Source organism: Pimephales promelas, chromosome 2 (genome assembly GCF_988280905.1).
Source record: "Pimephales promelas chromosome 2, fPimPro1.hap1.1, whole genome shotgun sequence".
NCBI lineage: Eukaryota > Metazoa > Chordata > Actinopteri > Cypriniformes > Leuciscidae > Pimephales > Pimephales promelas.
In genome coordinates, this window is record NC_142770.1 from 43,900,434 (window position 1) to 43,925,610 (window position 25,177).

Consider the following 25,177-nt stretch of genomic DNA (forward strand, 5'->3'; position numbering starts at 1 on the left):
GGTAATTGTGAACAATGTGTCTTTTTGGGCAATATGTCACATTTTCAATAGAAATTGACAAATTGAATATGTGTCCGAGAAGTCACTGTCATCTAAGTTACCCATAGCAAATACACCTCTCAAGGAAGAGTGTGTATTTCAAATCACATGACCTGCTCCACATGATGTCATTTCCTCCTGAAGAGAAACCTATGAAGACTCCAAGGTATGTTCTCTCTCCACATTTTCAATTATTTCACCTAAAGTAGTGCTTGGGGCAAATGCGTACTTATCATATGTCAACAATGTTACTACAATGAATTCATAAATAACTTTGAATTTCAATTTTACTCAGTTGTGCATATAATATTCAGAAGAACCTCTCTGTAAAATGCCATGTGGTGTCTGGTGCTAGGCAACCATTTTGACTTTATCCCTAAAAACAGCAAAAATGTCAACTAGGTTACCAGTCACCTATGTTACTCTGCAAAGGTAACTTAGTTGACCAAGAGTAACATAGTTGACATTCATGACATGTTCTTATAGTTTTCATGAGTTCATTTAATATTCTAATTGTACAGTAACTATAAAATACTTTGCAATAAATATTATAAAAGTATATAAACTTGTTTTCAGGTCAAAGTCAACTCAGCTGTTCCTGCATTGCACACCCGCTTCGAATGTTATCACTCGATTGAATGGGCGTTATCAGTGGTTATCATTCCATATATATGGGCCAGTAGGGGCCTGCTGCGCCTACTGGTAGGCTCAGAAGGCTGTTATCATCCATCCACATGGTTAATCACCGACAAATACAGGAGAAGACTCCAGCTCCAATCCCAGAATCCAGCTCGCCGGTAATCGGAAGTCTACTGAATGACGCAGCTACGTTGGAATATTTCGCGCTTGATTTTTGATAAGGTAAGAGCATTTAAATGATAAAAAACGAGCATTTAAACGGTAATTAATTAGTCATTAAGGGAAAACAATACATAAACAATACATAAAATGTGTTTTAATGTTGCGTGACGTTATGAGATAACCGTATGATGATATTTCGCGCTTGGTATTTTCAGGTAAGAACATTTAATGAAAAACCAGTGTTGGACAGATTTTCGTTTTATGAATTTACTTCAAAAAAGGGAGGCTGAATCTAAAGTGTGAAGCTTTCTGTGCATCTATTTTTTTCCTCAGGCACAATGAATGACATTAAGGGCAGGTGGGCCTCATTGAGTGAAGATGAAAAGCAAAAATACTGTCACGGGGGAGGCCGGACGCCGGATGACCGGCCGTCCCAACCCCCGACACACGTACCACCGCGAGGAGCCAACACCACAGAGGACACGGAGGCCAAATCAGTTAGAGAAAATCACAGAGTCTTTATTGAATAAATTAAGTTAAAACGGCCTCCAGCCAGCTGAAGGAAGGTGAAGTTTCAGCCGTATAGCTGGCTCTCTCAAAACTCAGGTAGGCAGAGCAGGTGAGGGTTCACAGCTGGACTGGTTCTCTCGAATTCACAGCAGAACAGTTTCTCTTTTCACAGGATTCCAATGGACGGAGAAGAGTACGGAATCCACAGCAAAGCTGGCCCTCTTCTCAGGACCCAGGCCGACAGAAGACAGGTGAGGATTCAACAGCATAACTGGTTCTCTCAGATTCACAGCAAAGCTGGCCCTCTTCTCAGGACCCAGGCCGACAGAAGACAGGTGAGGATTCAACAGCATAACTGGTCTTCTCAGATTCACAGCAAAGCTGGCCCTCTTCTCAGGACCCAGGCCGACAGAAGACAGGTGAGGATTCAACAGCATAACTGGTTCTCTCAGATTCACGGCAAAGCTGGCCCTCTTCTCAGGACCCAGGCCGACAGAAGACAGGTGAGGATTCAACACCATAACTGGTTCTCTCAGATTCACAGCAAAGCTGGCCCTCTTCTCAGGACTCAGGCCGACAGAAGACAGGTGAGGATTCAACAGCATAACTGGTTCTCTCAGATTCACGGCAAAGCTGGCCCTCTTCTCAGGACCCAGGCCGACAGAAGACAGGTGAGGATTCAACACCATAACTGGTTCTCTCAGATTCACAGCAAAGCTGGCCCTCTTCTCAGGACTCAGGCCGACAGAAGACAGGTGAGGATTCAACAGCATAACTGGTTCTCTCAGATTCACGGCAAAGCTGGCCCTCTTCTCAGGACCCAGGCCGACAGAAGACAGGTGAGGATTCAACAGCATAACTGGTTCTCTCAGATTCACAGCAAAGCTGGCCCTCTTCTCAGGACTCAGGCCGACAGAAGACAGGTGAGGATTCAACAGCATAACTGGTTCTCTCAGATTCACGGCAAAGCTGGCCCTCTTCTCAGGACCCAGGCCGACAGAAGACAGGTGAGGATTCAACAGCATAACTGGTTCTCTCAGATTCACAGCAAAGCTGGCCCTCTTCTCAGGACCCAGGCCGACAGAAGACAGGTGAGGATTCAACAGCATAACTGGTTCTCTCAGATTCACAGCAAAGCTGGCCCTCTTCTCAGGACCCAGGCCGACAGAAGACAGGTGAGGATTCAACAGCAAAGCTGGCCGTCTTCACAGGGCTCAGGCAGACAGAGAGTACAGATGAGAATTTAACAGTTTAACTGGTTCTACTCACAGGATCCAGCAGAACATGGAGGAGTAAGGATTCAACAGCAAAGCTGGCTCTCTTCACAGGGTTCAGGCAGACAGAGAGATAAAGATGAGGGTTCAACAGCATAACTGGCGCTACTCACAGAGTCCAGATGGACGGGGAGGAGTGAGGATTCGACAACGAAGCTGACTCATGCAGGCAGAGAGTGGCAATTCAACAGCAGACTGGACTTCACAATCCTACGTAGAGATTAAAGAGGAGAAAAGAAGAATTTCACCACTAGATGACTTCCTCCATCCAATGAGATGCGGGCGATATATCCACAGCCAGAACCGTTTCCCCGATGTCACTGCATTACACTTCCACTCGTGTTTAACTGTAATTCACACAAATCGGCACACGTGATTTAATGAACAACACTGCAAAGTCTTGTCACTCACAAACTAGGGCGTAGACAGGGGATCTGGTCCACTGCACAGCACTACAATCTCTTGGACTTCTTCCAATAAAGCGTGGGACATTCAAACTTCCTCCAAAAAGACAGATTTACACCTCATGAAGTCTCATCACATCCTCCAAACAGATTTCTCGTATTACAGTCCAAACATCAACAGCACTTATCTCTTATCCACCACGGTTCTTCTCTTCTCCTTCTCCTTCTCCTTCTCCTTCCTCTCCCTCCTCCTTTCATCCTTTCATCATGTGTTGTCCATCCTTTCCTCCTCTTCCTGCTGTCAGTCCTCCTCTGCTCTCCCCTCTCCTGTGTTCTTTCTTCTTCTTCTTTTTTTTTGTTTCATGGCCGTTCACTCCTTTGGAGTATTACCGCCACCTACTGTATACCTTACGCACATGATTAATGGATCTGATTAAGAAGGAGGAGAAAAAAAAAAAAAAAAATCATCCCATAGTATCAGAGCTCGTGTATCAGCTGACGCTGCGTATTCAGCTCCTCCAGCTTCTACACTGAGCTCCTCAAACCTCAGGATGATCAGAAACTTGTTCTCCTCCTCAGGCTAGATCCTGTGATCTAGTCCTGTAAGCTCTAAAAAGGTTATCACTTCCTTAAACCTTTCTCTATCACTCAAACCCTTTCCCAATAGGTCCATAATGCTCACTGGCCTGTTCTTTATATTTCTAAAAAGAGTCCTACGCTGATCTTCATATTTACTACACTTAAAAAACACATGTTCTACTGTTTCAAGTATGCCACATTCATCACACATACCATTTCCATGCTTTCCCATTAATGCCAGTGTTGATTTTAAACCTGTATGACCCATCCTTAATCTAGAAATCATGACTTCTTCCTTTCTATGTCTTCCATAGCCAGTGGCGCCTCCAGAAATTTTTCATAGGGGTGGCCAGATGGGGCCAGTTAAAATCTTGGGGTGGCACACCAAAACTAAAGTATAAACCATAATTTCAGAATTGTATTCTGTTGTAGTAAACCAGCCTGTAGAACTATCAGAAAGACTTAAGGAAACTCCTACTGATATACTTTGGTTTATTGTGTTATATTTAATGTTACTAATGATATTAGTAGGGCCCTACTAATATATATCATATTATATATAATGATATATATTATATGATATATATATAAGGGCCCTTGCCCCACAGCAAATTTCCAGATATGTACATAATTGTGATGAATTTAATCATTTTTAAGTTATTATTTTGCAGTGTAAGATTACACTTAACACCTTTAAATATTACATAAATGTATTATGAATTTTTAATAAACTTAATGAGTGTATACATCAGCAGCAAAAAGTAATTCTTGAAAAAATCTGCACAGTAATTGTATAAAATCTAAATATGTTAATAAAAACAAATTACTATTAGTTCTCTTTTAAAATTCAATCAGGCAATCATACATGTCACAATTTTATATTTATATATTAATGTCAAGAATTCAGAAGTGCATATATAGCCTACACTACAAATAAATAATATACAATTAAATTATGGTTATTTAAAATGTATTGGGCAGGCTAGGTATAACAAAATATATTGGCTTTTAATAATATTTCAGTGCGCAAACCCATGATAACATGAAAAACAGAGAGCACACAGCGTTCATGCGCATCGCGGGTGCAGAATGATGTGCTCAAAGCAACATGGAGTCACAGTGTGCAGCAGCACTGCGCTTAATAAGTGTGCATTTAAAAGCTCATGTCAAAAATCGAAGAAATGTTGAGCGCACAAATCCAAGTGCGATTTGTTCCTTTGTTTCACAGTTATTGTGCGTTTGATGCCGATTCATAGTCCTTGTGATATGTGTGATCTAACAGTAACAAGCACACGGTAGTGAGTCAAAACAGCAACAAACTCCAAGAAAATAAAGTAATTTTATGCGAATATACAGCCTTTTATCTACAGATCATGCATTTATAATGTGAATATATCATATTGGAGAGAGTTTTACCGTGCATCCAAGAGGCGCGCGTGCTGTTTGAATATGAATGGAGAATGATTGACAGCCGCAGAGGAGGGAAAACGAGTTTCCGTATACTTTAATTATGTAAATATACGTCACACATAATTCCCCGCCTTCTTTTACTTAAAAATATTTTTGACTTATTTATAAAATGCATAACTGATGCTACAAAAATTAATACTGGCCATTGGGGTGGCCAATGGGGTGGCCAGGAGTCGGCCAGGGGTGGCCATGGCCACCCCTGGCCACCCCCTGGTGGCGCCATTGTCCATAGCACGAATATTTTATCCCTACTGATTTTACAATATTATAATGCCACCTACCTGTACTGCTACTTTCCCATCTTTGTTGCCATATTCTTATTATTTCTCTATTAATTATTGATCTGACTTCATTTCTTCCTAAAGGTATCTTAATATCTATCAAGTCTTTCCTTAATGCTTCTTTTGCTAATTTATCCGCTATTTCGTTTCCTACTATCCCAATGTGTGCCGGTACCCAACAAAAGTATACAAGTATCCCCTCTATGTTCAGCCTATATAATAATGTATAAATTTCTACCATCAAGTCTTCTCTGTCTGTTTTTGTTGATAGTATACTTTTAAGTGCTGCTGCAGAATCTGAACAAATTACAGTCGCCATCCTATTTGGCTTAGTCTGCTCTAACCACTGCAATCCTACAATTATAGCAGTTAATTCTGATGAATATACAGATATTTTGTCACTCAACCTTAAACTTATTTTAGTCTCAAATTTTGGAATATATACTCCTGCTCCCACTTTTTGTTCTACTGGGTCTTTAGATCCATCTGTATAGATCTGTATACAAGAATAAAAAACTTCTCTCATAAAAGCATTAATTTCATGCCTATTAGTATATCTTCCTTCCGCTTTCTCCCTATCCTCCAGCAATCTCATTTCAACATTAGGCTCAGGTATATTCCACACTGATACCCCTTTTAATGGAATATTGGGACAAATATCTACATTTTCCAGCCCACATTCCTCAACCCACTGTTTATACTTCCATCCAAAACTATTCCCATTATTCTTTTTATATTCCCAACAGTCATTTAAAATTGCTTGTGTACAATGGCTCTTACTACAACCCTGCAAGTTAACCCAGTACATCATTGTAAGCTTTTCCCTTCTTAAATCTAGTGGCATCTCCCCCATTTCAACCCTGATGGCATCTAGAGGAGTTGATCTTATTGCTCCACAGCAGATCCTAAGTGCCCTAGCTTGTATGTTGTCCAACTTCTTTAGCTCTGACTTTGATGCACCACCATACACTGCACACCCATAATCTAAACTAGACCGTATCAATGCTTGATATACATGTAGTAGTGCACTTTTCCTTGCTCCCCACTCATATCTGGCTATAGAAGTCATACAATTTATTACTCTTTTGCACTTGTTCTCAATTTTCTTAATATGTCTATTCCATGTTAATTTTTCATCAAATATAAGCCCAAGGTATTTAAACTCTGTCACTCTTTGTAATAATTCACCATATAATTTCAAAGTAATTTGTTCCATTTTCCTTTTCTTGGTAAAAACCATATATTGGGTCTTCAATACTGAAAACTTCAATCCCCATTCTACCGACCATCTCTCTACTTCATTTATTGATTCTTGTATTCCTTTAACTACATTCCCTAAGTTCCTACCTCTTCTCCACACAGCACCATCATCTGCATATAGTGCCTTCCCTATACTTGGTTTCACTCTTTCATAAATATCATTAATCATTATGTTAAATAAAATTGGACTGATTACACTTCCTTGAGGAGTCCCATTCAGAATATCATGCATTGTTGAAATTTCTTCCCCTATTCGAACTTGAAATGTACGTTTAAACAAGAAATCCAATATCCAGTTGTACATTCTCCCCCCTACTCCAATTTTATCGAGCTTAATTAAAAGTCCCTCTCTCCATAAAGTGTCATATGCCTTTTCAATATCGAAGAAGACAGCAACAAGAAATTCTTTCATTGTTAAAGCTTTTTTAACCTCATTTTCAAATAATAACAAAGCATCCATTGTAGATCTTTTCTTCCTAAACCCACTTTGAGCTGAAGACAAAATCTCATTTTTCTCCAAGAAATAATTTAATCTTCTTACTATCATTTTTTCCATCACCTTACATAATGTAGATGTAAGAGCAATTGGCCTATAACTACTTGATTTTGTTACATCTTTACCTGGTTTTGCTACTGGTATCACTACTGCGTTTTTCCACTCTTTGGGTAAGGTACCTTCATTCCATATTTGGTTGTACACATCCAGTATTGCTTTAATGGCTACGTCTGGTAAGTTTTTTAACATACTATAACTTATCATGTCTCTCCCTGGTGTTGTATCCTTTGAATTGCTGATAGCAATCTTTAGTTCAAAGAGATTAAAATCATCATCCATATTACAATCAACTTCTTGTTTTTTCCTACAAACATTCATACACATTTTATTTAACTCTTGTCTCCTTTTTAAAAACCTATCACTCAAGTTTTCAATGCTATGGACCTTAGCAAATGTTTTAGCCAATATTTCGACCTTTTCTTTATCTGTTCTGGCCACCTTTCCATCTTCCTCAATTGCAGGAACTTGTTTATGAATATTAATACCGTTCATTTTCCTTATCATTCTCCATACCACATGCATTCCAGTCTCTCTCCCAATTGTGTTACAGAACTCCTGCCAGGCTTTCCTCTTTGCATTTTTAATTACCCTTCTTGCAGCTGCCCTTTTTTTCTGATAATCTATTACTGTATCTTGAGTAATAAACTTTTTTAAAACCCGGAATGCCTTGTTCCTTTCTTTAATTGCCACTGTGCATTCTTCAGACCACCATGGGACATTTTTCTTTCTTTTTCCATTGCCTTTTATTAATGGTATAGACAGATTCGCTGCTAAAATAATTTCACTTACTACTTTTTTATATCTCTCCTCAATATTCCCTTCCATCTTCATATTTTTGAAATTTTTTTCACACAACACAAAAAACTCGTCCCATCTTGCCTGTCTAAATCCCCACCTTGCACACTGGTTAAAACTTTGCTTTTGTACTGCACTCTGAATTTCACATACTATTGGCCAGTGATCACTGCCCAAATTATTCTCTTGTACGTTCCAAGTGCACTTACCTGCTAATGCAGCTGATATTATTGTGAGATCCAAACAGGACAAGCCGCCTTTAACTGTATCCATTCTTGTTGATTTCCCATCATTTAAACATACTAATGAGTGTTCTTCTATAAACTCTTCTACAACTAATCCGTTACTGTCTGTACTCTTACTACCCCATAAACCATTATGTGCATTAAAATCCCCACATATAATAACTCTACCCTGTGCCTCGCCCATCACATTTTCCAGAATACTATTATTTATTTCTTTGCATGGATTATAAAAGTTTGAAATTCTAATTTCTTCATACCTTCCCATTATTCCTATACTTACACATTCTACATTATTACTTGTGTTTATTCTCTTATATATTATATCATCTTTGATAAATGTTGCACACCCTCCCCCTCTTCCTGTTACTCTGTCTTTCCTCTCTACTACATATCCATTTATCTTAAAGTCCAAAGAATAGTTTAACCATGTCTCTTGAATGCATATTATGTCTGGTGCCTTATCCATTTCGGATATATGTTTTTTAAATTCTTGCCCATTTGCTATTAAACTCCTAGCATTCCAATGTAGTAGTAGGAAAGACATTTTACAGCTAAGAGTTATTACTCTGAGTCATATCCGTGGCAGTTCCCTCCTCCGCTTTCAAAATCCCATGCACCTCCTCTGCTGAAACTCCTGTTAACTTGAGAAATTTATTAGCACATCCTACAATAATCCTTAATTTGTCAGATCTCTTTTCCACTTGTGAGGTACCATTCACGACCGCACAGATGAATGCCACAAAGTCGATTTTGTTTACTGTGATATGAAGTTCTGCCTCATTCCTCTCATGATTTACTTCTCTCTGAGAATAGGATTCTATCCTATTTCCTGGTGCATTAGTTACCTTCGGTTCACCTTTACTTTTTCCTTTTACCTTACGCACAGCTTCTGCATATGTTAGATTTTGCCCAGATTTCACTTTCTGAACTTCACGGGCTTCTTGTTGTACAGGACATCCTGCGTATGCTGCGCTATGTCCACCGCCACAGTTACAGCATTTAATCACTACGCCCTCCTCACACTTGTCATATTCATGTTCCCCCCCACACTTTGCACACCGCATTCTCCCTTTACAAAAATTTGCAGTATGTCCCATCCGTTGGCAGTTAAAGCATCTCAAAGGTGGGGGTATGAACTCTCGCACCAAGAAGCTAACAAACCCTATCTTCACTCTTGTGGGCAGATTACTACCTTCAAACAGAATCATCACACTCATGCTTTCACACTTTTTGTTGTCTTTCCACATCAGCAGTCTTCGAGTGGAGATTACTGTGCCTCCACTTAGATTTGCTTTGATATCATCCATACTTACATTAAGAGGTACTCCTGAGATAACCCCCCTGATTCCATTACCTATTTCTGTACATGATATCTTTCCTCCTGCCAGCGTTTTCATTTTCAGAATTTTTTGTTTTTGTTTTTCATCCTTACATTTAATCATTATTCTTCCATTGTTTAGACAAGCTACAGCTTTCACTACTCCTATCTCTTTCTCGATTGCTTTCGATAGTTTAACAGGATGAGTTTGTTGTTCTGACTGCTTAGCAAAAGTAATTAGAACCTTGATTTCTCTTTCCTCTTCTTTATCAGCTTCACTTCTCGTTTGTTTTACTTTATTAATTGTTCGTTCACAATCAGATCCATCATCCATGCTGCTCTTTTTCTTCCTTTTATTATACCTTACTTCCTGATAATCCATTTCTTGTTCATTATCATCATCCGATGATTCTCCCCATGCTTTCCTCCCTTCCGCCGCCATTTCCCGCGCTCTCCCGCCAAAACGCCTCACACCTCTTACTCCTCTCCTGTGTTGAAGATGAGATATCCTTTTATCCTTCCCAACTGACAACGTGTCCCAATCGCGATCGCGATAGTCTTGTCCCGCACCTGTTTTGAATTAACTAATAATTCTCCGTCTCCGCTCGGAGTTTTCCGGAACTAGAGTCTTCCGGGTCCCACACCGGAAATCCCTCCCCTCAGAAACTCGGCCATGATAAAAGGTTCCGCCTGCCTTTTTTTTTTTTTGTCACCCCGGTGACAATACTTTCAAGAGTCAGCGGCACTGAGGGCACATGGGCAGACACAGGACCTTAGCCCTGAGATTAGGGATGCCCGAATTAAAGTGCACCTTAAGAAGCTGAAGTTAGAGGTTTGGAAATCTATTCACATCAAGGTGGTCAAGCATTCGGAGTCACAAATTACTATGAGAAGAAAAAAAAAATGATTGCATTTGGACTCTATGTAAACAACTAATTTATAGTTAATGTATCCCTGGGTGGTCTTTGGCCACATATTTGACACATGTGACAACACTGTTTTCATATATTGCCAAGCCCTGTAATGAGTTGTTTCTTCAGTGTGTGTTGAATTTTTAAAAGTAGGTTTTGTGTATAATCAAGTATTTACTATTTTTGTGGTTGTCTTCTTCTTTTAAATATTGTAAAGGTGTCCAAGCTTGAGGATTTGGGTGTGGAAACAGCCATTTTGTCATTTGACCGCCAAAAGTCCACATTAGAGGTGTTTGAACTGAGCAGCAAAGGAGCCACTGATTTCCTTGATTCAACGGAGACAGTGAACAACTTTGCACTGCATTTCAAAGGTATTGGTTATATAAAAATCCACAAAAAAATGGCTCAGGCCTGTAATAGTGCAAATATACATCATAAAGTTTTATGAAATTATTGTTGTCTGTTGTTACATCTGTAGCCAGCTCCTCACCCGCAACACCCAGTACCAGAGAACATGTCAGTGTTCTGGTAGGAAAAGTGCAAGATCTATTCAACCAAAAATATAGTAAGCATAACTTCAAATACTTTTAATACCTTCATGAATCCATGGCATTATTATCAAATGAATAAATTATCTAATGTGCCCATCAACCATTAGATTGACACCGTACCAAAATGTCTGTTTGCAGCCTGTACACTGGCTATCAACTAGAGGGGAGAGTGACAATTGTCCAACTGTGTAACATTGTGTAATCTGTGCATGCATATGTGTGCTTGTGTATTTCAGAGGAGGCCGGAGGTACTGGGAGGCTCCCCTACCAGTCCCTGGTAAATCAGAGCATGACCATTAATGTATCTGGACTGCCCACAAGCCTTACTCTCAGGAAGCCTTCCTTTTATGGAAGGAACCAATTGGTCGAAATTTTGAAAGCTGCAGAGGAGATTTCATTTGAAATAAGTAAGTGACATTACCATTACCAGTGTCTTTCTCCACTTGTGTTTTAGCAGACCATTTGGCTCTATGCAAAGTGGGGAAAATAAGTTAACTAAAGAATAATATATAGGCTTACATGTAAGTCTTTGTATAATTTTGGGGCGTTGCATCTCTATCTGTCCCTTCACCGCAACCGGTCAAGCCAGATGGCCGCCCAGCCTGAGCCATGGTTCTGATGTATCTGCCTCTTAAAGGGGTCATTTAATTTATGTTATGTAGCTGTTTGTGCATGTATAAGATCTGTAGCGTTACAAAGATCAGAGTCTCAAACCTTAAGAGATACTCTTTGTAAAAGGGAAGGCTCAGCCACACCTTCTTAAAACACTTCCCCCACTCAATCTCCACTCAAAACACTCAATCTCTACGTCAGTATGTGGGGGCAGAGTTCCATAACACCGCCCAAATGTATACGCAAAGAAGGCATAACTCTTATCCGTGCCGGCATGTCGTGGAGACTCTGTGTTTTTCGTTGCAAAAGTCCAACTACTTTGTTTGGCTTTCTAAAAGAGGACACAATTAGAAAACAGTGCAAAGCTTTATTTACAACACTGTTCCAGCTACAACCCAAATATTCAACTGTGTGCTGCGCATTTCCAGAGGACTGTTTATAGCACCTGGGAGAGCTCTCACTACATCTTTGTCATTTCAACGATAACAAAGCTGATGTTCCAGATATGGTATTAAGCGTGATATTTTCATCAGGCGCATAAGGTATTTGGGCCAATCACAATGGACTGGATTTCTGGCCAATCAGAGCACACCATGCTTTTCTGAATGATGAGCTTTATACAAATTTGACATGTTTCAGAAAGGAGTGGCATAGCGAGCAACAATAATGTACAGAATGTCTAAAATAATGGCTTTTCTTAACCTAAAACCGCATAAACGCATTGCATTAAACCAAATACACAAAATAATGTTATTTTTTATAACCATCATATGACCCCTTTATAAAGAAGTTTTTCCTTGCCTCCGTCACCTACAGTAGTGCTTGTTCATGGTGGGAATTGTTGGGTATTTGTTAACAATATTATAAAGAGTATGGTCTAGACCTACTCTGTTTGTAAAGTGCTGTGAGAGAAATTTTGTTATGAATTAATGCTATATAAATAAAATTTAATTGAAACAGATTCAAGTTATAGATTCTGTATGTGTCTTTGACAGTTTGTAAGGGATGTGACAATATCTCAGTTTCGTCATCATCCTGAATATCCTATAGATGATTAGTTGTGACTAGTGAATGTGGCCCTTGGCAATGGTTTTCATCTTTTTTAAGCTCATCAAACTATTCACTAATTAAAGTCTATGTATATAATTCCTTCAAATTACATTCCTTCATTGATATATTCACTGCTGTGTGATTCATTATTTTCCTCCAGTACTATTGCAGGAAGGCCAGTTATTTGTTAAGGTCATGCTAAATAAGGGTTTTTTCTGTCTTTCTTTCTTTTTTTCTAAATATATCAATCAGATGAAGCACAATGCAACCCCACTGACTTGGGAGAGGAGATGTCAGAGCACATGGATGCAGAAGGTATGCTGAGTTGTTTTTATTTTATCTTTAAATAAATATATTACATAAAACTTTAGAGGCATTATTAACTAGATATGTACCTGGTCATTTCACAGCACATTTGACTACTGCATACATTATTGAAATAATACAATTAATCAAAAGATGAAATGTTCACCTTTGTGTGATGGTTTAATCTTTTCAAATCAACAGACACAGCGGATGGCATCCAGACGAAGTCGGTGGAGGAAATTTTAGAGGCCATGTGTGAAAATGGTATTTCATGTAATCGTAATACATTTTACCAAATGTTACAAATCAGTTTTTGGTATTGCTTAAGTTCAAGCTTAATTAAAACTACTGTCTTAGTCTTCCATTGACAGTGAGAAAAGCTCACTTGTTTGAAAATTACAATTTATTGCTACAATATTTATCCAGGTGACATTAAACGGCATATATACGGTTGGAATTCTGGAAATTTTACATTTTGAATTGGCTGTTGAGATTTAGATGCAAATAATGGAACTTTTTTTTAATTAATGATTTACTAATTAACTATTGACAGTATAAATGCCTACAGTTTGAATTATGAATTTGTAATTAAGATTAAAAAAATGTATTTAGAAAGTTATTATCGTGTTTTGTTTTATGTACTTTAGGTGCACAACAGATGGAAGAGTCCGCAGAAACAGCCACTACTGTAGCCATCGTGATGACTGCAGATAAAGGTATCTTTCCACATTGTGGTTATTTTTATTTAACAGGAAGTGAATGTTATACCATATATTGCCTTAAAGGAATAGTTCACTTTAAAAAAAAAAAAAAAAAACTTTTGCTGAGAACTTACTCACCCCTATGTCCTCCAAGATGTCCATGTCTTTCTTTCTTCAGTCGAAAAGAAATTAAGGTTTTTGATGAAAACATTCCAGGATTTTCTCCATATAATGGACTTCAATGGGAACCAAACGGTTCAAGGTCCAAATGAGTTTTAGTACAAACTGTTCAAAGGACTTTAAATGACACCAGACGATGAATAAGGGTCTTATCAAGCGAAACGATCGCTCATTAAAAAAAATAAAATAAATAACAAAGTTCAAGTTTTATAAGCTCAAATGCTCGCCTTGCTCTGTTCCGTGATGAGTGTTCGTGACTCTCCTGTTCAAACTCGTTCATCAAAATGAACAAATCTTTTTTTCGAGTCATAACTCGAAGGGTCCTAGATAAGACCCTTATTCATTGTCTGGTGTCGTTTAAAGCCCTTTGAAGCTGCACTGAAACTCTCATTTGGACCTTGATCCGTTTGGTTCCCATTGAATTGCATTATATGGAGAAAATCCTGGAATGTCTTCATCAAAAACCTTCATTTCTTTTCAACTGAAGAAAGAAAGACATGGACATCTTGGATGACATGGGGGTGAGTAAATCATAGATATCTATATAAAGGCTAGATGTCTTAAGGCGGAGTTTCTATCGTCATCACCGGCGGCCATATGTCACAGGCGTGGTGACGAAGTGGTCAACACGAACACAAATACTCTTATCTCGTTGAAATCTTGACGGATTTACAAACGGTTTGGTTTCTTACAAAAGTTATTAACGTGGCGATAATTATCTGGATGATTATTTATTTATACACTTATTATTCATAAGTAGGCTGTGTCATAACTACATCTCTGACGATTATAACAAACCAAACCGTTTGAAAATCGGTAGAAAATTGAGCAAGTTATGGTTATTTTAATAGTACATGTACCATTCACACAATGTTACGAGTGAGCGAGCTGCCTGTGACAAGATGGCCGCCAGGTGCAGACGTCGACCTCCATTGGCCAGCAGCGTGGACGAGATATCTAGCCTTTATATAGATATCTATGGAGTAAATTCTCAGCAAAAGTTTTTTTTTAAAAGTGAACTACTCTTTTAACAAGTTACAAAATAACAAATGAGCTCTTCCTCATAGTAGACCTGGCCAAGACTAGCAGCAGCCTGGATATAAATAAGCAGTTTCAACAGATTACAATACTACAATAAGAACAGATATGGAAACAGAAGAATAGACTAAAACATTTTAAAATGGATAAAAAAAAAACATTAGACTGTGACAAATTAGCCTCCAATACTTTCATTTAGGATACAACATCATTTAACTAGATTCACTTTTAAGTATTTCAATGGGCAGATTCCAGGCAGAACGTGCAGTAATGTATAAAAACATCTCAGAAGCGCAAAGGGTGTTGTCCAGTACATTTTTTTACATGATTGAGCATTAGCAATATCTGAGATTAATTGATGTGCAATATCCACATTTGCATTTGGCAACAGTTACAAATGAGTAAGCTGCCTTTTATATGTTGCTTCGAATTAACTGGCTTGACTTCCAAAATATTTGTGGTTTTCCTTTGGTAGATGGAGACAATGTGTGCTGTGTCTGCCGCATCCATTTTGACGACAAGAATAAGAACGCAAGAAAGAAGTGGCGTTCATGGTCACAGTGCACAGTGTGCCAATCATGGTCACACACTGCATGTGGTTTTAAAAAGAACATGTGCCTTCCCTGCAAACACCATGCAAACACCCTGAACCTATGCTATTTAGTGCATTCAAAATGTATCTAGTAGTAGTTATTGTTACTGTGTTGACGGCCCCCAACCCATCCCTACAAATATATACACACACTCACATAATACATACATACATACATATATGTGCATTTTAAAATGCATTAAGTGCCTTTCACCTTTTTCATTAAAATACACTTGATGAACCTGTATTAAAGCTGATCTTTTTGTTGTTTTGATTCACCCCAATTTGTCTTTATTGTTGTCGTTTGTTGGCACCTTCAATGTGGTCCCTTTTAAACTGGGCCATGTGGGGATCAAATAAAGTTCTATTGTACTGAATTGAGTCTACATGTTGTTTTTATATATAAATCTGTTTCATCATTAGTTCAATAGGGCCTGGTTTTAGTAAGAACCTCTCAATAATACAATTAATTAAATAAAAATATATAATGGATGCTGGTATCGAAGAAGCCACCTAGTTTGAAAGATGTAGTTCCCCTCGGAAGTATTTTCACACTCACCATGTTATGCTTTTCTTTTAATGATTAACATTTAAGATTAAATGTGATGGGTATTTTATCTGTGTTTAAATGTTACAAAATAATAATATAGATATTAATTGTTTCCTTGGATCTGAGAAATAAAGTTTATTGACAGTTTATGCAAGGGGGTTCCACTTCTGTTTAGAGTTGTCTGCCATGGATAGACTACATTTCAATTCAAAGTACTGCCGGTCACTATGATATTATATTTTAGTCACAAATAGCAATAATTTGAACACATAACCAACCATTGCTTTAAAAAAAAAAAAAAAAAAAAAAAAACTTTCTTGAAGTGAATATATATATATATATATATATATATATATATATATATATATATATATATATATATATATAAAAATGACATGCTTTTCAAATGGCACATGAGTTTTGGTAACATGGACTAAGAAAACATGCATCCATCTTCTTCTTGGACACTTGGTAATTACTTAAGTTGTCTGAGAAAAGTTAAATATGTGTAGTATTAGATTATGTGTTGAAAAAGATGCTATATTTTGAAGAGATACAGCAAGCAAATGTCACCTATTTGGTGGAAGGGCCAATTTACAATGTAGGCTACTCTTGTATTTGACTATCAATAGGCCTAATAATAGTGTACAAGTAGCCTAAGAGGAAATGACTACCCATCATGTAGATGATGGTCTTATCATTAATGGTATTTAACCATCATAACATCATTAACATAAAAAGAAAGTATATAATGTAAAGTATATGTATATAAAGTATATGTATATAAGCCATGTGTGTCCCAAACCCAAACATAAATGCAGTGTGTGTGTGTGTGTGTGTGTGTGTGTGTGTGTGTGTGTGTGTACAGTACCCGATATTCCTTATGTTGTGAGGTTGTAAATCTGTTTACAGAGTAACAAACAAACAAACAAACAAACAAAAAGCTTCATATAGGCAACTCCTATTGAGCTCTCACAGTGCTCTCTAAAACTATACCCAGGATGGCTTGTGTATGTGAAATGAGAAATTTAAAACTTTGTTGTAGAGCTAAACCAATACATCGTTAGAAAGGTCTTGACCTAGAGAGTAACATATGTAAGTATTAAGATTTTACATGACCCCTGTTTTGAAATACTGACCTTTGAAACATGACCCTGGTGCATGTTTGAACGCTTGTAATTAAGCAATGAAAGGGGCTATCAACATGGGACCAACTGTTATAGAGAGCTCTTGTCCTTAGTTATCATGTGAATCTAGACAACAATTTAGAACAATTTCAAGTATGGTTAAAAATAATTTTAACCTATTTAAAAATGTAAACATTATTTTCATTTAAAATCTGATTACATAGATGTGTTTACAATCCCCCTAAACTCCTCACTGTACTCTCAACTAACTATTTACAACCTCCCATTCCAAGAGAAACACTTATATTTTAAAAACTACAATTCCCTATAGCTACACAATGCAGCTTGATACAAATCGGCACTGCAGTTGTAGTTTTTCTGGTTTGCAAATTAGGGTTGAAAATTAGGGTTGTAAAAACATATATCTACTGCATATATCAAATATATAGTATAGCCAAACGATTATTTACACTGCATCTAGATGATCTACGTTAAGAAAATGTAAATAAGTTGTTTTATTTAAGAGATATTAGCCGAAACAGGAGAACCCGTAAAGCCCGCCCACAACACAATGCACTTCCGTGTCGGATGCACTTCTCAGAATCGAAGGAGTATTTGTTAAAAGTGTTAACCTTAACACGAACATATCGTATTTGTTGAGTTATCAAGTTGTGTTTTTCTGTGGTCAAATGTTGAATTTATTATTATTTTTTAAATTGTCTATTAATAAAATAATTTCGGGCGGAAGGACGTCATGCAAGATGCGTGGTTTCAGCTATAGCGGCGTCAATTAGCAACCACCATAGCAACTAAATACAAAAGATAAAACTAAATGTTATGTAGGCCTAAATTCACTGAACGAAGATTGTGAAAATAAAGCAGTCCATTGGAAGAAGAAAAGAACCTACTGCACCGTTATGTTAGAAGATTATGTTGATTCTGACTGTAAAATCATTCTGTGTCATTTTATTAAGCAAGTTACTTTTTATTTAATTTATGTGTGCTTTGAATAAGTGCTATGACAATGGTTGAAAACATGGCTAACTCATTATGAGAAAGGTGTATTGTAGAGTCACTACATCTGTATGTTCCCTTTTATTTTTGACAAACTTAAAGTTGATACAGAGGATTCAAGATTCAATACTTTGTCATTTCAATAAATTTATTGTCATTTCAACTCATGAAAACAAACTCTCACACATGACCACATTTGTACATTACAATGAATACGTAATATCACAAGTGGTAAACACACAATTTTGTACTCGCATACTAGTGTCGATATGTGCTTAAATACAGTACCTAAGCTTTAAAATAGATCAGACCTAGTAAAACACATCTTTGTGAGCTTTGTAAATACAGGCCCTGTCCTGTCATACCAGTACCATTCCTAGTTATCATGGTCATCCTCAGTGTCATCCTCATTATCATCATCACCATCCTCATTGTACACTAGAGTCTCTATGCTTGACATGGGGAGGGCCTGACACAAGTAGGGGTTGTCTACAGGGACAATGTCTTGTACATTTGTGTGAAACATCACAGTTGCTTGATGACGTTTTCTTTCCACCTGATGGAGTCTTTGGGTGAGAGCAGCTTTTGCACCAGGCTGATCTGTGTCTTTAATGGCAGAGCAAAGAAAGGCATGCTGCTGATGGAGGTGTTCAGTAATATTTCTCATTTCCTGGTACAGCATGCCCTTTTCCTCAGTTGCTCGAGTCTTCATATTTATGGCATCAATTGCTCGCCGTTTAAGACTCCTCGAAACATTATCGTCTTCAATCTGAAAGAGAAAATAAATTTAAAAAAGCTATGTCATGTTACCAGGTGCTTTCAAAACTGATTGGCAGGTAGTTGGGGTTGGTAAGTGGTTGTCAGATTGTTTCTAGAGTGACTGCTGTGTGGTTATATATAGACCATTTCACAAGATGTAAACAACACTGGTCCAGAAGCACTTCCTGTTTCAGTTTTTTAACACTACATAAAAGCTGGGATAAAATACAACCAACAGAACATTTAAAACTGAATCAAAAAGTTAAACAAACATCTTTAAGATGTTTTCTTTACATGTGAAATAAAGAAAACGGTTACAAACTGAAACAGGAAGTGCTTCTGGACCAGTGTTGTTTACATCTTGTAAAATGGTCTATACTTACAGTGGTTATTATACTTACAGTGTCATCAAAGCAGAAGTAGACTTGCCAAGAGGGATCGCATGCTTCCTGAAAATCAATTATTGTGGGGAAGATGCTCCTCTGCGGTGGCCACTGAATCCGGTTGTATTCATTTATTGCCTGCCTCAGTCTCTTGTTAGAACTGGCAATCTGCTTGGAAAGTCTAATGGCAATGCCCTGCCCGTCTGTAGCAAAGTTAGGAAACACACATGCAGAGAAATGTATTTATTAGTTTGTATTATGGTCCTTTTCAAAGTTGAACGCAATATCTGAATGTATCTACGTATCCACAGCACTTTACCTGGATATTTTCTTTTCAGATGGAGGAGGACTGCTCTCTCCCTTGATTCAGTTCTAGCTTTGAAGATTAGTTGCCCTCTGAGCTCACAGTCCACATTTTTAAGGGTAGACTGGAAGTCTGAATCGGATTCTTGCCATCTTCTCCCAATCCGGTGTTTTTTCTCTATGTTCAGCAGAGAGTCCTCAATTCTACAACGGTCAGAAAATAAATGTTATTAATTTACTTTACTTTATACTTTATTGTCAGACGAGTCTGAATTTTTTCTTCCGTAACAGTGTATGTTAGCAACATCTAACATACATTCTACATCGACATAAACTTACACATCACATATTATATCTTCAAAACAACACAACATAAATAATATACAACCTCTTAAAAGTAAGTGAAATTATCCAATGCCATGCTCTTATTGCTGGAAACACAGAGTTGGCAAGCAGTGCAGAAGGATTTCAGAAACTGTACAAATCAAAGTGGTCAGAATTTATATCTCACACAGCGTTAAGCACCATTAATGATTTGAAATACAACAAACCGACCAAAATGCCACTCACTCAAGACATCGAAAAACTTAATGACTATCTACAAAGAAGTGCAGAATCGGCCTTCCGGGAACTTAGCCAAAAGACCTCAGATGACAACTATGCACGTCTCACCAAGCTAACACTGACAAGGATCATTCTGTTCAACAGACGACGGGTTGGAGAGGTCTCCAAGATGCCTTTAAAACATTTCCTCCAAAGAGATGACTCGCACACATCTGACGAGCTGGGTCTATCAGCTTATGAGAAGAGCTTGTGCAAATATTTTACACGAGTTGAGCTGAAAGGAAAAAGAGGACGAAGAGTTGCCGTTTTACTCAATCCAGACATCACAAAAGCTCTGGAACTGCTGAATGAGAAGCGGGCACAATGTGGAGTACTGCAAGAAAATGAATTCCTCTTTGCCATTCCAAAGTGCTCTAGCCACTACAGAGGTCACGACTGTCTCAAGAGGTTTGCTGCTGAGTGTGGTGCAACTCACCCAGAGTACTTGAGATCGACACAACTGAGGAAACAAGTTGCAACAACCTCCCAAATTCTTAATTTAAAAAATAATGAACTGGACCAACTAGCAGACTTTTTAGGCCACAATATTAATGTGCATAGAGAATATTACAGACTACCTGAGGCAACCATCCAAGTGACCAAAATTTCAAAACTGCTTCTAGCCCTTGAAAAGGGAAAGCTGACAGAATTAAAAGGAAAATCTCTTGATGAAATCCAAGGTACAGTTACTATTAATTGTTGTTAATCAATTAAGTAATGAGTACTAACTAACATGGAAGGGTCAATGTTAAGCTTATTTTTCCAGTGTGTTTTCTAAGATTTTACAGACGACGAAGATGACGACCAGGACATTGACAGCGATGAAGACTCCAATGGAGCCAGACCTCTGGAGCTCAACTCAATCAGTAATGGTATTTAATAAATATTTGTGTAAACGTGTATGTATGATGATTAATTTTATCATTCTGTTTGTGTGATGGATCTTAATGCAGTCAAAAAAGGGTTTTCAAAGTGTGAAGGGGAGAACGCAAGGGTATGTGAGGGAAGGCAAAGACCATAGCTGGACAATATATTTTATATCCTGGTTAAAATATAAAGCAGATGTGTTTAATTGGGGTTGGAGCTAACTGCAGAACAGTGACTCTCGGGGAGCAGGATGGGACACTGGACAAAAATGTCTATTACTGCTGGTCAAACATAACTTTAAGCATCAACTAAAACTGTTTTGGATGAGAAATCAACATTTTATTAATGTCACCTTGCTACCATTCATCCAACCATTTTCCTCAACTTACCCTGAACCAGTCCACGGTGGCAGCAGGTCAAGTAGGGCTTTCCATACTTTCCTTTCCCCAGCCACTTTCTCCAGCTCCTACTGTGGGAACCTAAGGTATCCCGAGGCTTGCAGAAAGATAAAATCCCTCAAGCATGTTCTTGGTCTTACCAATAGTCCTTTTCCAGTTAGAAATGCCTGGAGCGAGTCCTCTGGAATCCATCCAGGAGGCATCCTAACCAATGCCTGAACCACCCTAACTGGCTCCTTGTAACTTGGAGTACTCCCAACATATATGAGCTTTTTGCCCTCTTTCTCATTGTCAGTTGAGACACCCTGCAGAGAAAACTTCTCTCCGGTCTTGCATGTAATATTTTTCACACCCGATTACTTGCATCACTATGTCAAGCATAATGTGTAAAGTGTCACAGAATCACCATGCTCCGTATAAGCTGACAGCAGACACGGTCCTTGTCAGGTCTCGATTGTGACTAGGACTTTCCTGACGTTCCGATGAGCTACTTACCTGTGTTACCTACCCTCCCAGTCAATCTCCTGGTGTCTCCTGGTTCGCTTCCTGGATACCACTGCAACAAAAGGAAAAATTTGTGAGTCGACAAGTTATGTCAGCGAAAGTGGTGTGTGTTGCAGCTTACCTGTCTGCACTTTCTTCTCCAGTCACAAACTGGTTGTTGACATACAAGCTCCCTTAGTTATTGGAACTTATTACTGCCACTCATTAATAAGAGTTTACTCAACTGTTTCCCGGAGTCCGTTTCCTGACAGAAGACAGGATACAACAATCATGAGGACTCCTGCACCTGATCCTATTCAAGAAATCGTGGATTCATTATGCTGAGTGATGTCTAATCCAATCACCACCACACCAATCACTGCACCTGTTCCTTCTCCCTCACCTGTTGTGGCCAGTCCCATGGCGAACCCAGTGACTTACTCTGGTCTGGTGGCGGAATGCAATGGATTCCTCTGAGGCTGCATATGATGATTCCATTGGTCTAAAACAATTCACCAAGCACACAAGCAGAGTCTTCCATGGCATGCAGGGGTGTTTGGAGACCAACCAGTGTCAGTAATCCTTCTCTCCATGCCAGCCAGAGTAAGTCAGTCTTTTAGAAACAGAACCCCTGCAGATTCAATCCACTCATCTGTTTATGCCTGAGTGACAGTGCTGGCTGACCCAGCATCTCTGCCTACGCTGCGGTGCTGCTGGACATGTCAATCTTGCATGCCTCATACGTCCACCACGACCCTTGGTGAGTTTTGTACAAAAAACTTTGGCTCTGTTTCATTGCCTATGAAACTCTGCCTATGGAAGACCTTCAATGAAAAGTAGTATCAAGCCCACAGTAAAAGCCACTCCATGTTCAGGATTTCCTCTAGTGGTTTGTACTGGTCTACTTCAACATCATCTATTCCCGGAGCTTGGACCAATTATTCTTGAAAGCAGAGACGTGCCAGTTCGATTCAGTCAGAGATCCAGTTCCTCTGGTACATCATTAATTAACAAGGCACCACCATAGATGAGAGGAAGGTGGATAATATCCGTAACTGGCTCATTCCCACCACCATAAGGGAACTCCAGAAATGTCTTGGAACTACAGTGTCATCACTGGTCCCCTCACCTCTCCTCTCTGTGGAAACCCCAAGTCTCTGTCCTCACGTCTCTGGTCCCTATTGAATAAGATTCCATAATCATTCATTGCATCATCAAACTAACCCTTTTATCTTTTTGAATAAGTGACCTGTAGTGGCACAACTTACACACTGTGCCTTTAAAGTGATCTACGCATAAAAGTGTAGTATGTTTTTGCACCATGCAACTGATTTTTGAGAGGGAAACAAAAGGTGATGTGATTTCATATGCAAAGAAATTAGGTAAATATGCCATGAAAAACAGTTTTTAAACTTTTTTTATCTTTTTAAAGGTGGCATATGTAATAATTGAGGTAACAATATACGAAAAATGAGCTACACGCATCAAAAGAATGAGAAGAAATAAGTGCAAAGATGTCATTAAAAAACTGACAAGTTATAGTGCTGCCGAGATATTAACCTGAATTAGCATGCTAAATTACTAGCCCCGGCCCGGCAGGTATCGTAATACCAGTTCCGGCCATGGGAGGCGGTATGCGGACGGGCAACGTTAGCACCAGCCAAACTGCAATAGACGAGTGAGTCGCGCTCGCGCCGGCTTGTGTGTACTTGAACCTGATGTCAGTCGTGTGGAAATACAGCCAATTACTACATTTCAGTTCAGGGAAGAGTTCAAAAAATGATTGGTCGACATTATGCATGAGGAATGCATATCTGTATCTTTCACCAGTGTTCGTGTTCTTTTTCCAGCTAGTAGAGACGATCGGTTCACGTGCGCTAGGGATCTGTAGTGTAACATGTACAAGCGCCAAAACGGTATTTATTCTTTGAATTGCGTAATATAATTGACAGAATCTGAGAGCTTAACTAACCTGCTTGCTAAGTGTCAATTGCGTGTGTCTCACGGTGAATTCACGGCGCTAGCTTGATCAACATCAGCGAATGCTGTCTGTCAAATTAATTCACTAACAATAAAAGTGTAATATGAACAAAACGAATACCATAAACTTCAAATAATTGCCCAAGCTTTTATTTTCCCATACCGTCGAAATGCACCAGCTTGTTTTTGAGATCTATGAGGCGGTCTTCATCATTTAGTGTTGAGATTCATAGTGTTTAGTTTAGTTCACTCTAGTGTTTAGTTCATTGAGTCTCTGATCTCTAAAAATCTCCAAATGTTCCACGTGAAACTGCGGTCTTCCAACCTTTTACTATCATGTCAAATGATTTGAATAACATGCGCGATGGTAGGAGCACAAGTCATTTTTTGGAGGTATACTGCCCCCATCTGTTATGGAATATGGAGTAGGATTTGATTTATGATGTTAGATGGCACCTTTAAAGGTGAAAATGTGCGAGATGCTACTTCATCCACGAAAGTTAAAGGTATGTCGGGTTTTGTTTCAACTTTCCATTACTTTGGCATTCATTTCTTTCTTATAAACAGTGGATTTAACTATGTTGTACTTGCGTACTTTGTTGTACTAACCATCTTATACATTTCTAATAGAGCTTGACAGACCGAAGAAAAAAAGGGCCTATGTAAAAAGATCATGGACCGCTTCAGAGGTTAAATCTGTAATGAAATTCTTTGGAAACCACATCACAAAAGGGAAGCTGGCTACTTTGGCTGAATGTGAGGCTTGCAAGAAGGCAGTCCACCCCATTCTTGCTTCACGGACAAGCCAAAACATAAGAGACTTTGTCCGGAACAAGGGCACAACTTACAAGAAGCAAAGATGTACATGAGTTTATTCTATCTGTGTTCTATCCAATTCTTCTATTCAAACTGCTTTCCTAGCTTACAAGAAACAAATATGTACATGAGTTTATTCTATCTGTCTTCTATCTGTCACAATTCAGTAAGTGACAGTCGAATCAAACTGCTTCCCTAACTTGCAAGAAACAAACATGTACATGAGTTTATTCTATCTGTCTTCTATTCTTCTATTCAAACTGCTTCCCTAGCTTACAAGAAACAGAAATGTACATGAGTTTTATCTATCCGTCTTTCATTTGACTGTTACTTACTGAATTGTGACAGGTATAATAGAACTGCTTCCTGAGTTTACAAGAAACAAATATGTAAATGAGTTTATTCTATCTGTCTTTGATTC

The 25,177-nt window shown here is 38.5% G+C and overlaps 1 protein-coding gene, 1 long non-coding RNA gene and 1 pseudogene across 3 annotated transcripts in view; all 3 read left to right on the forward strand.

Annotated features, from left to right (window-relative positions):
- The window catches only part of LOC148997565 (uncharacterized), a 197,829-nt gene that overhangs the window by 32,898 nt on the left and 139,754 nt on the right, over positions 1–25,177 (forward strand). The gene's annotated exons all lie outside the window — the stretch shown is intronic.
- Positions 1,179–15,850, forward strand: LOC148997566 (uncharacterized; annotated as a pseudogene). Its single transcript, XR_016145371.1, has 9 exons — positions 1,179–1,337; positions 10,260–10,364; positions 10,661–10,814; positions 10,922–11,008; positions 11,231–11,401; positions 12,909–12,971; positions 13,164–13,226; positions 13,610–13,678; positions 15,357–15,850. The product of XR_016145371.1 is annotated as an uncharacterized LOC148997566 (transcript).
- On the forward strand, positions 20,169–21,092 carry LOC148997567 (uncharacterized). Its single transcript, XM_089116432.1, has 2 exons — positions 20,169–20,892; positions 20,992–21,092. The coding sequence occupies exons 1-2, from the start codon at positions 20,169–20,171 to the stop codon at positions 21,090–21,092; spliced, it is 825 nt and encodes a 274-aa protein (XP_088972558.1).